Source organism: Saccostrea echinata, unplaced genomic scaffold (assembly GCF_033153115.1).
Source record: "Saccostrea echinata isolate AGI-Se365-2 ecotype Australia unplaced genomic scaffold, CSIRO_AGI_Sech_v1 ptg000086l, whole genome shotgun sequence".
NCBI classification, from domain to species: domain Eukaryota; kingdom Metazoa; phylum Mollusca; class Bivalvia; order Ostreida; family Ostreidae; genus Saccostrea; species Saccostrea echinata.
In genome coordinates this window covers 1,932,501-1,948,178 of record NW_026889835.1, presented here as the reverse complement: position 1 = coordinate 1,948,178, position 15,678 = coordinate 1,932,501, and the positions used below count along the sequence as shown (strand labels likewise).

The 15,678-nt window shown below is 34.0% G+C and overlaps 1 protein-coding gene across 1 annotated transcript in view; it reads right to left on the bottom strand.

The window, feature by feature from the left end:
• Positions 1 to 2,599: 2,599 nt before the first annotated feature.
• LOC133177115 (TATA-binding protein-associated factor 172-like) overlaps positions 2,600 to 15,678 on the bottom strand; it is a 26,381-nt gene continuing 13,302 nt past the window's right edge. Inside the window, exons 19-38 of the mRNA XM_061312211.1 lie at positions 15,370 to 15,523; positions 15,167 to 15,231; positions 12,470 to 12,553; positions 12,244 to 12,385; positions 12,007 to 12,104; positions 11,106 to 11,307; positions 9,941 to 10,089; positions 9,522 to 9,674; positions 9,136 to 9,273; positions 8,773 to 8,924; positions 8,521 to 8,662; positions 8,226 to 8,433; positions 7,820 to 7,950; positions 7,552 to 7,674; positions 6,969 to 7,117; positions 6,693 to 6,851; positions 6,496 to 6,573; positions 6,214 to 6,343; positions 5,865 to 5,956; positions 2,600 to 5,536 (exon numbers count right to left, since the gene is read on the bottom strand). Of these exons, the coding sequence (XP_061168195.1) occupies positions 5,263 to 5,536; positions 5,865 to 5,956; positions 6,214 to 6,343; positions 6,496 to 6,573; positions 6,693 to 6,851; positions 6,969 to 7,117; positions 7,552 to 7,674; positions 7,820 to 7,950; positions 8,226 to 8,433; positions 8,521 to 8,662; positions 8,773 to 8,924; positions 9,136 to 9,273; positions 9,522 to 9,674; positions 9,941 to 10,089; positions 11,106 to 11,307; positions 12,007 to 12,104; positions 12,244 to 12,385; positions 12,470 to 12,553; positions 15,167 to 15,231; positions 15,370 to 15,523 (2,823 nt within the window). The 3' untranslated portion in view covers positions 2,600 to 5,262. The remainder of the gene's footprint in view (positions 5,537 to 5,864; positions 5,957 to 6,213; positions 6,344 to 6,495; positions 6,574 to 6,692; positions 6,852 to 6,968; positions 7,118 to 7,551; positions 7,675 to 7,819; positions 7,951 to 8,225; positions 8,434 to 8,520; positions 8,663 to 8,772; positions 8,925 to 9,135; positions 9,274 to 9,521; positions 9,675 to 9,940; positions 10,090 to 11,105; positions 11,308 to 12,006; positions 12,105 to 12,243; positions 12,386 to 12,469; positions 12,554 to 15,166; positions 15,232 to 15,369; positions 15,524 to 15,678) is intronic.

Sequence of the window (15,678 nt, the reverse complement as noted above, 5' to 3'; positions counted from 1 at the left end):
TAAACATAGCTTTTCTGTTCTTGAGAAGAAATATTTTTTCTATATGTTCTTATGTAAAACTTTCCTTCCCCCATTGGGCCCCACCCTACCCCTGGGGGTCATCATTTGAACAAAATTGAATCTACTCTACCTGAGGATGCTTCCATATCAAAATGACTAATCATGGTTTGCAGTTCTTCAGAAGAAGATATTTTCCTTTATATTTCTATGTAAAACTTTGATCCTTCATTGTGGCCCCGCCCTACCCCCGGGGGTCATGGTTTGAACAAACTTGAATCTACACTACCTGAGGATGCTTCCATATAAATATGACTCATCATGACTTTGCTGTTCTTGAGAAGAAGATTTTTAAAGATTTTTCCTTTATATTTCTATGTAAAACTTTGATCCTCCATTGCGGCCCCGCCCTACCCCGGGGGCCATGGTTTGATCAAATTTGAATCTACACTACCTGAGGATGCTTCCATATAAATATGACTCATCATGGCTTGCTGTTCTTGAGAAGAAGATTTTTAAAGATTTTTTCTATACATTTCTATGTAAAACTTTGATCCTCCATTGTGGCCCCGCCCTACCCCCGGGGGTCATGATTTGAACAAACTTGAATCTACACTACCTGAGGATGCTTCCATATAAATATGACTCAACATGTCTTTGCTGTTCTTGAGAAGAAGATTTTTAAAGGTTTTTCCTATATATTTCTATGTAAAACTTTGATCCTCCATTTAGGCCCCGCCCTACCCCTGGGGGTCATGATTTGAACAAACTTGAATCTACACTACCTGAGGATGCTTCTATATTAATATGACTCATTATGGATTTGCTGTTCTTGAGAAGAAGATTTTTAAAGGTTTTTCCTATATATTTCTATGTAAAACTTTGATCCTCCATTGTGGCCCCACCCTACCCCCGGGGGTCATGATTTGAACAAACTTGAATCTACACTACCTGAGGATGCTTCCAAATAAATATGACTCAACATGTCTTTGCTGTTCTTGAGAAGAAGATTTTTAAAGGTTTTTCCTATATATTTCTATGTAAAACTTTGATCCTCCATTGTGGCCCCGCCCTACCCCCGGGGGTCATGATTTGAACAAACTTGAATCTACACTACCTGAGGATGCTTCTATATTAATATGACTCATTATGGATTTGCTGTTCTTGAGAAGAAGATTTTTTAAGGTTTTTCCTATATATTTCTATGTAAAACTTTGATCCTCCATTGTGGCCCCGCCCTACCCCCGGGGGTCATGATTTGAACAAACTTGAATCTACACTACCTGAGGATGCTTCTATATTAATATGACTCATTATGGCTTTGCTGTTCTTGAGAAGAAGATTTTTAAAGGTTTTTCCTACATATTTCTATGTAAAACTTTGATCCTCCATTGTGGCCCCGCCCTACCCCCGGGGGTCATGATTTGAACAAACTTGAATCTACACTACCTGAGGATGCTTCTATATTAATATGACTCATTATGGCTTTGCTGTTCTTGAGAAGAAGATTTTTAAAGGTTTTTCCTATATATTTCTATGTAAAACTTTGATCCTCCATTGTGGCCCCGCCCTACCCCTGGGGGTCATGATTTGAATAAACTTGAATCTACACTACCTGAAGATGCTTCCATATAAATATGACTCAACATATCTTTGCTGTTCTTGAGAAGAAGATTTTTAAAGGTTTTTCCTACATATTTCTATGTAAAACTTTGATCCTCCATTGTGGCCCCGCCCTACCCCCGGGGGTCATGATTTGAACAAACTTGAATCTACACTACCTGAGGATGCTTCCACATGAGTTTCATCTTTCCTGGCCCTGTGGTTCTTGAGAAGAAGATTTTTAAAAGATGCTATTAATTTTTCACTAATTCTTTATTATCTCCCCTTGAAAAAGGACGTGGCCCTTCATTTTAACAAATTTGAATCTCCTTCACCCAAGGATACTTTGTGGCAAGTTTGGTTGAAATTGGCCCAGTGGTTCTTGAGAAGAAGTCGAAAATGTTAAAAGTTTACAGACAGACAGACAGACGGACGCCGGACAAAAAGTGATCAGAAAAGCTCACTTGAGCCTTCGGCTCAGGTGAGCTAAAAATGTGAAAAGTTTATAGACGACACATGACAGACGGACACTGGACACCCTTTGATCAGAAAAGCTTATTTAAGCCTTTGGCTCACGTGAACTAAAAGAGGAAAGAAAAAGGGAAGGCTAATGTCCAAATATTAAAAAACGTATTTTGTGGCTTCTGGGTGAGGGGGTATGGGGGAAGAGAAGAGCCCCCCTCCCCCAAATGTACATGTGTTAACCAACATCATAACCTCTGATGGAATGTATCACAAGATGATGATGTACCACACTGATTTTCTTTGATACATCATATCTCTAAAAATAGTACGGCATATGAGAGTAAAACTTCTAATTTGGACTCAAAATGTCATGGCCAGACACACATATGCTGAAATTATTGGCATTTAAATACACCAGCCTGATTTGTTAAACCATTTTTTCCCTGAATTTGGTGTACTTACCAAAAAGTTCTTACTATTTAAGGACTGAGATACTGCATCACTGACCACGTCTACAAGTATAGTAACAAAGACAAAACAGTAACAGCTTTATTTAAAACAATTTGGTCTTCGACAACTGACATAATCTCATTTACAAAACCTGACCTGTTCAAATGTGTCAAGTAATTTCAGCAAACCATTTATCTACCATAACACTAATAACAGAAGTATAATATCAAGTTAATGAAGTGGAAAACCAAAAGTTTATATGTAATCATATCAAAAATATATTGTATTATCATTCTGATTACACAGAAATAAAAATCACATGCACATATGAGCAAAGTTTCTACTGTATACATACACTGAAGTCAAATCACACATGGATAAAAGATATACGAATGTATAATGGTCATTTTGGAAGTGTTCAATCCATCAAACAAAATTTATATATAAAAAGCAATCTGAAGATCTAAAAATTTATTACACTTATCATCCAACAATTTTAAAAATTCTAAATACGGTAAACAATGATTTTTTTTTTTTACCATGATACCTCTTGAATACATGCAGCTAAATTCAGAAGTTACTTTCTTGCTTCAGAATACTAATTTCTCACTACCTTCCAATGACTGAATAACAAATGTATTGTACAGTTAATCTTACATCAATGAAATTCAAGGGTATGTTAACATGTCCTAAACTCATTTAAAAACGTTTTGCGCAGAGCAAGACTAACTGTACTAGCTTATTTAAGAATCAACTAACTTAGGAATTCACATAAAAAAGCACAAATGTGCCTCTTTTAAATATTTTTGTTTTTGTCTTAATAGCTATACTAGCCTTATAACTTTAATGTTTGCAAAGTACAAGTTCAAAAACAATAAGGACCCAGATCAAAAATTTGAGAGTTTTGAGATGGCTCAAAATTTCCCAGAACATTACATACTGTATGCCAAAATATCAAAACATTGGGAAATTAAAGATTTTTCCTTGTAAGCAGTTTACATAACTACACAAAAGTGAGTCTTAGTTAATTCCTATCATCTTTTTCATCAAGAACAGCTAAAGAATAATGTCAAAGATCATAGCAGGATTTCAATGATCACTGATAAAAATATTAACAATCTGAAAGTTTATACAGGTACATGTATATTTTTCATTTAAACAATCTACAGTAATGAAAGCTAACTGGGAAAATTTACATGCATTAAAAATGACTCGATGACAGGGTTGGTTTTACAAGATGAGAATGGATGAATAAGTAGTATTAAGCAAGAAAGCTTAAATATAAACAGAACATTAAGTTCACTACTTCATTTACATCTTCCTGCTACAGTTTTCAGTAAATGGTTTTTCTTTTAAACAAGAGGCCACAATGCTTCTGAGATACCATTGCATTAATGACAAATGAATAAGTACATGTAGAAAATATCTCTTATTGGTATTATTGGATGTCGACTTCACCCATTGTGGCCTTCTATTTTTTGCAGAATTTTTACAATTCTGCATTAAAATTTATTTAGTGTAACAGAGCTGAAACTGACTCTACATTACATAATTTGCTTGCATGTCAGTATGAACAATTGTGGCTCTGATGTGCTACGACCCATTATTGCTTTCTCTCCTTAGTCCACTTGAATTTGCTATCATTAAGGAGGCTTTTACAAACAATTTATCTCTGGCCCAACTGAGATGAAACTTATTAAATGACCCCAACCTTTTTTCCAACATATTTATCTTTCCTTCAAAAAGGGTTCTGACGCTTATATTGAACAAAATTTAATTCTCTTTACTCAGAAATACTTTTTGCTCAAGTTTGGTTGAAATTGGCCCAGGAAAATTGGAAAAGAAGATGAAAATCTAAAGCACTTACATACAAACATAAATACATTCAAACACTGGACAATTGTTGATCAGAAAAAGCTCACTTGAGCTAATGGTTAAGATAGGTTAAAAATTCATGATGATGAAAAAGCTTTAAATGAAACTATATGCATATGAATTTAAGTAGCTGCATTATTTTAACACATCGAGTTCATAATGGTCACCTAGAATATACATGTAGCACTAGATTCATGTACAATGATGAATAGGACAAATGAAACTGAGTAAATACACTGAATCGGCACTCCTTTATGAACCCATCAAAAGGGAGATTTCCCAAAATTAAGACACAGTGAAAGTAATAACTATGCCACTTTTTTTATATTAAAAGTGGGAAAAAGGGTGCATAACATAGTTTTGAATGCCATTTAACTTTTTTTTTAAATATACGACAATTTACTTTTACATAAAAGAAAACTTATGCACTTGAAAACAAGTGCCCCTATGATATTTCCACCTCCTAAGTAAGTACAAGATTGTATGGTATCACAGTAGAAGTTGGTTGCTCTCAATGAAAACAAGCACTTAACAAACTATATTTACAAATATGATACAAACTGAAAGTAACATAATTTTGACAAGTGAACATGCTCATTAAATTTTAATATAACTATTTCTACAACAAAATTTAGGTATTTCTTACATGAATAAGTATTAACAGCTGAATCTTGTTGAAATAAATGACGAATGAAGAAAAAATAGCCAGTAAATCTTAAACTCTCAGCTTTTTTTTCAAGCAATTTTTTCAAACTTGTATATTTAACCAGCAAAGATTTTCACTGATCGATGTACATGTAAACATATCATCATTTGTACTTAATGATATTGCATAATGCATTCATTGGCACACTCTACATTTTTGCTTAAGTTTCATTTTTTAAGTGACTTGATAAAGTTATCCAAATTGTATTCACTTTCATATTCTTTTTCATCCCATAAGTCTCCAAGATTCTCCAGGATAGACTTAATGCTTTCCCTTTTGCTCTGATCACTACCACTGCTCCCAGAGGGTGCTATCACTTGACCTTTAGCTTGATCATCCAATGAAAACAGGTCTAACAATTGATCTGTACCCATGGTTTGCAAACTGGAATTATCTTGACTAATGATTGTGTTGGCTATTGTCATCTTGAATTTCTGAAGTCTGTAAGAGCAAATAAATTTCATTGAATTTCTTTCTTCCAACAATAACTCAGAGGATTCTGTAACCATAAAATTGTTTGGTCACATATAGGTTGGATTGCACACTTTTTCCTCCTTTTTATACTTTGATATTTGCATACACATTATAAAGCATATATTAACAGTCAATATTAAATGTTTTTGCAGAGAACACAGCAAAAACCAAGGTACATGTAGTCAGACATGCTTTGTTGAATCACAGTGTTTAAAAGTGCCGAATTACGTGTATAAATCATGTAAATGTATATATTTTGAACATTTTTGTGATATTGATGACATCAGGTACTAACCCCATTATCTTCTCCTCCAGTGTTCCTCTGGTGATCAACCTGTACACATTGACAACTTTCTTCTGTCCAATTCTGTGGGCTCTGTCCATTGCCTGAAAATTGTTTCAGTGGCAAATAAAAATAAGAACAGTCCTAAACTCATTTTCCTAAAATCAGTACAACATGAATGCCTTTAGCTTAAAGTCATGAGACACTTATAAGGCTCAGTAACAAAATACCAGGTTATAACGCTTAAATCAAAGGTCATAAAGTTATAGCCTGGGCACAATAGTGTAAAGACACAAGACACTAGAAATAATGGTGATAGAACCTATAAAGTATGTTGTGTGTGTGTGCATTTTTTAAATACCTGAAGGTCCTTCATTGGATTCCAATCATGTTCGACAAATATAACTGTATCAGCCCCAGTCAGATTCAACCCCAGCCCTCCAACATGTGTAGTCAACAGCAAGATGTCAATTGATGGATCATTGTTGAACCTGATTGACAAAAATATATAAATGTATTAAAAGACCAGGCTATGACACATTTTCTTTCTCTACAAACCCAGTTTAATTGTGGATTCAAATAAATTCAAATGGACAATATTTTGAAGTGTAAATTATGTTAACAGAGAAACAGACATCTTTACCTATTAACAATTTGTTGCCTGGAACCAGCTGGAATACTGCCATCAAGTCTCAAATATGTCACTGAGGGCATCTGTGATCTACAGTATCAAAATATTTTGTGTTAGATAGTATCTGATACAATGTCATGAAGAAACTTAGGAGAGAATACATAAAATTTAAAAGATCCTTTTCCAGAGACTGAAATTAATCTACTCACTTGAGCAAGTCCTCTTCTACAATGTTGAGCATACTCTTGAGTTGACAGAACAGCAGAACCCGATGTTGATTTACCACTGGTAGATCTGTATCCAGCTGAGAACCAGAACCTGGGTTTGTAGGCATGGCAACACCAATACCACAGTCAATCAGTAGTTGTCTGAAGTGAATAAAAATTTTACAAACAAGCAGAAAATTTAAACAGATTGAAAGAGCTAATATAGATTGTTTTCTCCAATTTAGAAGAATATTTTTTATTCATGCAGACATATCTTACTTCAGAGCATTCAATTTCGGTGCATGCTGACAATCCCGCAAGGAAGAGTTATTGGTCTTGAGTTGTTTTGTGACCTCTTCATACTTAGGATGACTTGCTGTTAATACCAGTGCAGGATGATTGCAGAGTTTCCTCAGATACTGCAAGGCCTGAAGAGAAAGAAAAATAATATTCAATTTGTGAAAACAGTTTGATTACACATGTATCTATATTGATTTACTCTAAACCACTTTTTATTCAAGAGAACTTTATTTTCATGCAATTGCACGAGACAGCCAGATTGCAAAAATTTAATTCTCACCTTATTTTGTACAAGTAAAGATTATATATAGAACAAAAATCAAATTTATGAAAATTATGTCTTGCTTATAAATACCAAATGACAATCTCCTGAAAATTAGTTTTCCCAAATATTTGGTGATCTACAGTACGTGTTAAATATTGGGTAAATTGTCTTAATTCTGAAGTAATCTTCATAAAGGATACAAATCCAAGCACTGTTTGCAAAATCAAAACATCATCTTTTTTTTAATACATGTACACATAGTAAGAACTAATGTGCATTGAAATTTTCCATGCTTACCTGGAAAACATGTGTAGCTCCAGCACTCTTTCTTTCCTTACTGTCGGAACTCTCCAGTATTGTCACTGAATCTTCAAGTCCCTGCTTGGCTCGAGATTTGGCAAAGTCCTCATAAAGTTGAGTCTGAACAAAATGATGTATAATACACAACATTTTGCCACATAAACATTACTTTTCCGACTAGACTCCTGAGTTCAAAGCTAATTTACTTTTTTTCTTTTTTTAGGATAAAAATCTGATATTTAGGTGGACTCCAATGAAGGATTACCTGTAGAGGACTGAGATCACAGTAATAATCCTGAATAATCTTAGGTGGAAGATCCTGCAGAACATCTTCCTTCAGGCGGCGTAGGATAAATGGAAGAACCTGTCTATGAAGAGATTCCATGGCCAATGCACCTATAATGGAGAAAAAAATTGTCCACACCTTCAAATGTATACATTTCAAACTTTGAAAAATGTTGGAACAAATAGTGAATAAATATAACATAACTATGAAATACATAGACTGTCTGAAGAAATACTGCAGTTGAATCACCTCTGTGACTTGTCAATGAGATACTTTTATGTGGGTAGGTGAGAGTCTATTTCTGTTGTAAAAACGAGTTGAGTTTTGTACAGTGATTTTTTTGAAAATGATAATACAGAATAATAATAAATGCAAAAAAATTTACCTGCTTCTTGTTCCTTGGAAGTGCTTTTGGCATCCCTGCTCTGTAGAATTGGCTTGCCATACCTGGCTTGAAACTGTTTCTCTGTCCCCAAGAATCCAGGCAATAGGAAATCAAACAGGGACCAAAGGTCAAGGACATTGTTCTGAATTGGGGTTCCAGACAGGATTAAACGATGATTACACACCAACTGTTTGACTGCTTTAGAGAGCTAAAAAATCAATTTCAAACATTTAAAACAGGAAAACAAAGAAACATAAAACTAAGATGCATTATCTATATGAAAGGGAATGCTTACTTTGGTTTTCCCATTCTTGATGACATGCCCCTCATCCAGAATACAGTAATTCCAGCTTATTGTGCTGAAGAAATCTATATCATTCCTAACTACATCATAAGAAGCCACAATCAAATTATGCTTCTTCACTTTCTTCTGAATTCTGAAATTTAAATAAAACACACCATTATGGCTGCACTTACTTTCAGACAAGTGGACATTTAACATAACCATTTATATAAACTTCAGAAACCGCTAGATCTAGACTTTTACCTAGCTCTCTCTCCGGGAGGGCCAGCATACATGAGAGGATTTAGATGAGCAATATCTACAAATTTGTTGACTTCGTACACCCAGTGTCCAATCAGAGTGGGAGGACATATAACAATGGAGGGTAGGGGAGAAAACTCCATGGATTCTGTCTCCTGAAAACACAATATTTACTAAAGACTACATGCCACAGAAAAGCAAATGGGCATTTGGTATAGAACAGAGCCTGGAATATTGTTGAAAACTGTAGTGAAAATGCTCTGGGGTTTCATTAAGAAAGTGGTTACAGCCCATTAAACAATTCATATGTAAAAATATAATGTATGTATATATGTATAATACTGAAATATAGAAATTTAAATATACCTTGTATTTTTCATCTCTAAGTTTATGGTCAGAAGCCATGATACATATAGACTGTAGAGTTTTTCCCAGTCCCATGTCATCACACAGGATCCCATGTAAATTATACTTATTCAGGAAAGCTAACCAGTTCACACCATCCTGCAATGAATAAGGAAGCATGCACACATACTCAATACAAGTAAAATTATCAATATCTTCCAATTTTGACCTTGACCTTCAATTTGGGGACACTTAAGACTTTCTCCCTCACTTTATGTTATAATCAAGGTTAATGTTAATATAGTTAAATAAAAAGTCCCAATATTTAATCTCAAAGACATAAAAGTCTCTGCCATTTTCTTTAAAGTTTCATCTGAAATCTTCCTATCATTTGCAGAGATACTGACCTGTTGATACTTTCTGAGCTCTGCTTTCACAGGGACCACAATATCATAGCTCTCCAGTTTGGATCCATCCATTAGTTGTTCTAGAAACTTCCTCTGTTTCTCTTTTTCTGCTACAAGAGCTTCACTCATCTCTGGTGGGTCTGTGATCCCTGCCTGAAAAAAAGAAAATGGCCACTTCCTCACTAAATGTATTGGAAAAATGTATGACATAACATACATTTATGTTATGGATCTCTTCTATCAATTCATATACAACTACTTCATAATTAAACATATTCACATTTAATATGTGAATGCATTATGTAAACTTAACTTAATATTACTAGTTTTTAGACAGTATTTTCCTCTAATTCTTGATTTTTTAACTGGGAGTGCATTTTTCTTTTAATTAAGCTTTTCAAAAATGATTCTATTAGAACCTCTAAAGGCATCAGTCTAATCAAGGAAGCAAAACAAGCAGTAGCCATCAGCCTGACCGCCTCATCCTGATCACTCATCCGGCGGAGAACCTGGACCACCAGTAGCACAATGTACGGAATCAGATCCATCCCCAGACCATCTATCACACCTGTTATCTAGGTCAAGGACAATTACCAAACACAGCAAAATCCTAATCATAAATTACTTCCCACTTTATCTTATCTCTTGAATACTGTATAGGGGATTAATTTCACGGGTTGTAATTTTCACGTTATTCTCTCCTCGGACACGATCGCGGTTTGTTGAATTCGCGGAATTGGTATATAATAAAAGTTACCTCCCTTGTCTTTATCCATGTGTGTTCCATGGTATAGCTACAAACGATATTTATCAGTGTTATGTATTCACTTCATGATCAACAGGGTAGGTTTATATAAAATGATTAGATTTAATAGTTAATTAATTAATTAATAATTAATCAAAACAAGTGCCATTATTATTTTTTTTTTACTATAAACATCAAATAACTTTCCTATATGCTTAAATTACGATGAGTCATGTGTACACATCTTTCTGAATGTATAACACATCGCAGTGAAAAAAAAACTGGACGCTAATAAATGTATTTATGTGGGTAGACGTAATAATATCCTTCCGTATCTTCAGCAAGTTCAATAGTTATTTGAATGATATTTTTTTAATCCAAAATTTCCATTAAAACTTATACGCATAATGCTAATGCAGGTAACAAATACACGTGGTAACGTTACGCACGGGTAATCAAAACCCATGACCCAAGTGTTTTGTTTGATGAAACATATATTTATTAAAACAGCTTTTTAACTATAAGCACAGGTTATTAGTTGCTTATTTGAATTAACGTAAAGCGTGATAATTAAGATAATTGACAAGTACTACTCATAATTATTGAATGACCATGTATTGTACGTATATATACCAATCGTAGTATATTCTCAAACTTCCAAATAAAACATTGAGGTTTAATATTTAAAACTTATTCACTGTTTCTTGAATTCACGGATTTATTAACACCGTGAATATAGCGAATATTAACACCGCGAGTTATTTTCCCCCTATACAGTATGCATAATAATCTTGATAGAGAAATGGAAATTGTTTGTGTATTTCTGTTGTAAAGGATACATGCCAATGCTTCAGTTGCTCCTTGTCTATAAATGACATTATCAGCAACGTCCATTAGTGGAACTATTTTTTCAATGATAAAGGTCATAAGGTCAAGTGTCATGACCTGACAGAGCATTCCAAAACATCTGGCTGCTAAGTGACGAACTGCTACAAACTGACTGTGTAGGCAATCCAACAGCAATGGCAATCTTTCCCTAAGCTATTAAACATAAAGATTTTTTCTATCAATTTTCTTGATTTAAAAAAAAAATAATAATAATCCTCAATATTGACAACTGGTAGCTAAAACAGTAGTATATTATATCATCTTCAAATCAAAAATACAGTTTCTGATTAACTTCAAAATTCATAAACTCTAAACCATATGTACATGCACAATGTACATGTGGCAACCAATTATGATATGAACTTTTACCCTGATATTAATCAACAAAAATTAGGTATTAAGAAATTCTTCATATCTTAAAATGAAAAATAATATACACATTAACTATGATCAGCTGTCAACTTTATACAATGTACTAAGCAATTCATGGCCACAAATGATGAACATAATGGTTTGGTTTTTTTCTCTCCAATATATTCTGATGCTCAATTGATTCGTGTGAAAAATGTTACAGCATGACAAATATCTGAGGTCCAAGTACAGAAGATAACAAAAAATGTAATCCATTTCTTTATATACAATCATGTGCTGTAAGCACTATTAACTGACAAGAAAGCTGTAGAGTTGGTGGTGATCCACAAGTACATCTTTACCAATCCTTTACCGACAGATGTATATATATTGTACAATGTACATTTCTCAAATGTGATCAATGGAGAAAAGATTAGACTTCATGCAAGCCTTTGACTATATATATATACACATAAATATAGTACATTTCTTAGACCATACTTGTAATTGTAGGTTTGGAGTCATGACTGTGCACAAAGTTTCCAACACCTGAAGAGAATTCACCAGCTCCTGGGCTTTATCCTCTGTTAGTATATTCTCTGTCAAAAAATATCCAGGTAATACTATTAAAAAATCTTTAATCATTTAAAACAGAAATGAAATTGTCATCTAAAATGAAAATCTATCTGCAAAAACCCCACTTTAAGACATTTGAGAGTAACCATAAGAAAGACAAACCTTTTCCCACACCTTGGAGAGGTTCCACCATATTTTCCCACAATGTTGGTAAGCTGTCAGGAAGTTCATCTCCAAATTTCTGTGTAATGGTTGTTAAGGCCAGAGTTGCTCCCCTTCTCTGGACCTGGTGCTGCTTTTGTGTCTAAATAGGAAAATGGAAATAAAAGTTACTTAGTAACATCTTCCCTCCCTTGTTGGAGTGTCTGTATTGGTTTTAAACACCAACCTCATTAATTTCCTGAGTAGAGTCAGAGTCATCTATTTTTACACTCGCTGCCCGCTTCAACCATTTCTTTCCCACATTGGGAGTCTGAAATATTTTTTTTCAATTTTAGATTTTTTTTGTAATTCTGGACAAACATGTCCATGTATAGTTTAGAGTATAGTGCATGTACATCAAATAAAAATCAAAGGCCTGATGGCATAGGAGACACATCCCATTCATAAAACTGAAATCTGTGTCCTGTGTCCTTCAAGTCACCAAGTGACTCATAAGGCTATGGGATGTGAGGGTACAATTGATCAGATATATTAAAACAAAATTAAACATATATTTAACATATTAAACACCTGCCATGGATAACTAATTTTTTTCCTAAATAAAAATATCAGAGATTTATTATACATGTATTTAATTAACTTACAAGAGGCCCGAGGGCCGTGAATTGCTCTTCTGATAAACTGTACAACCTATCACTTCTATTTAAAGCCTCTAAGTATCCTGTATATTTACCTGGTAGATAAAGCCTTGAAATTCCAAAGGTAGGTCATCCTGACCTACATTTTAGATAAAACACTCTGCGACCCCAAAATGATTCTAAGCCAATTAGTACCTGAGAGTAGGTCATGGTGACCTACTTATCACTTGTCATTCTCCGAGGACCCAAGATGCATCAACTAAGTTTGATGATTCTAAGCCAAACAGTACCTGAAATATTTTATATAAAGCCATAAAATTTCAAAAGTAGGTCATGTTGACCTACTTTTCAGTTGACATACTCTGAGGACCCAAGATGCAAAAACTGACAAAGTTGGATGATTCTAGGCCAATTAATACCTAAAATATTTAATTACATGTATAACAAAAAAATTTCAAAAGTAGGTCACAGTGACCTACTTTTCAGTTGACATACTTTGAGGACCCAAGATGCATCAACTGACAAAGTTTGATGATTCTAAGCCAATTAGTACCCGGAATATTTCATTATAGCCAAATAAATTTTCAAAAGTAGGTCACAGTGATCTACTTTTCAGTCGACCTATTCTGAGGACTCAAGATACATCAACTGACAATGTTTGATGATTCTAAGCCACATAGTACCCAAAATATTTAAATATAGCCATAAAATTTCAAAAGTAGGTCACAGTGACCTACTTTTCAGTTGACGTTTTTTGAGAACCCAAGAAACATCAACTTACAAAGTTTTATGATCATAGGCCTTAAAATGTCCAAAATATGCCTCTAAAACGCTTTGAAATCAAATGCCTGTAAAGTTCAAAAAGTAGGTCACTGCGACCTACTTTTTAATAAATATGTTTTATGGCCCCAAGATGCATCATCTTACAATTGTGATTTAATGATTCTAAACCTCTCAGTATTTGAATTAATGACCTTAAATGTTTTGAAAAAGATTAGCCATAAAATTCAGAAAGTAGGTCAAGGTGACCTACTTTTTAGTTGATGTACTTCGAGGACCCAAGATGCATCAACTGACAAAGTTTGATGATCATAGGCCTTAAATTGTTCAAAATATGCCTCTAAATCATTTTTGAAAAGAATGGCTGCAAAATTTAAAAAGTAGGTCACTGTAACCTACTTTTAAGTCAACATGATATGAGGTCCTTATATGCATCAACTGACAAGATTTGATGATCCTAGTCCTTATAGTAAGCAAAATATCAACATTCTAATAAAATGTAATTTACCGTAACCTACTTTTAAGTCAACATGATATGAGATCCTTAGATGCATCAACTGACAAGATTTGATGACCCTAGTCCTTATAGTAAGCAAAATATCAACATTCTAATAAAATGTAATTTTTGGTCAACTTTGAAGTGACCTTGAGACCATGCACTTTGTCCCAGGGGGATTCCTCGTGCAAATTTTAATCTACAACATATCCTCATCCTTTTGTGTAAGTTTGGTGATAATCTGCCCAGTGGTTCTTGAGAAGAAAATTTTTTAGCAACCAGTACTTTTGGTTTTATTTACCTAATTATCTCCCCTAGGGTCACGACCCTAGTTTTAGAATTTAAACGGGAGCCCTTGGGCCAAGGATACCCTGTGACAAATTTGACAATAACTGGCCAAGGGGTTCTTGTGTTATGGCTCATATTCTAAAAAGTTTACGCACTTCGCACAAATGGTCATAGTTTTAGCTCTTTGAGCCTTTGGCTCAGAAGTCCCAACCACTTATTCCTTTAGTATTTTTATCCTGGATATCTCTGATCCTCAGATATCTCAAAGAATTTTCTCTGTCCCATTGAGTTTGGGGTAACAAGGTTTGACTGTACATTTGCTTCCTTTTTTTTTTCTTAATGTACATCAAGACTCATATGTAACAGACTTAAATGATGCAACAAGTTTTGAATTTTTATCAGTGATCTTGATAAATTATATCAGAATTCTGACCTTGTATCATTTGATAGCTTGAATCAACTTAATTTCTCATGCCATAACATTTCTTTTTCTATTTCATATTAAATAGACACTCAACAGCTCGAATGAAAGAATAATATGAAGTGCAAATTTCTGAAGCTCTATACATATCAGATTTTGACACTGTTTGACAATTCTTTGAATTAACTACATGTAGGTCCATAGACTGATAACAAAGAGGCTGCACTGCTGATAGCAATGCCCCTCAAAAATCTATTTTACATCCCCTCCCTTCTTTTTCATACTATTTTGATAACTTACTTTCTGTTGCTTTGTTAGGGTTATTATTCCTAACTTGACACCACATTTTACTTCACTTTCATCAGCTACAAAAAGCAGTAAATGAGGAAAATTAATAAACACACACCATTTCTCCAGATAAAATCCATTTTATCATCAAATTTGATGATAATAAAAGAACCATAGAAATTCATCACAAAAAGGTACAGAGGTGTTTATATTACCTGTGTAGCTTGGAATGGGTGCAGTAACTCTAGGTGTATAGGTGGGATCCACACACAAAAAGGTACACAGGTTCTTCAGTACCTTTGAGTTAGGGTTGGGGTTTTTATCCAAACATTTCTTTATTAATCTGCATAAACAGTCTGCTGCCTCTTGCTGGAATATGCGAACAAAAAAATTCAGCATTAAGTTTTATCAAATTTTACATTTAGAATACATCAGGTCAGTTGTCAAGTAATATGCCATAAAAAATCTGCATGAAACTATTTTTAATACTTATCACTTCTTAGTGAACTAACTATATATATCTA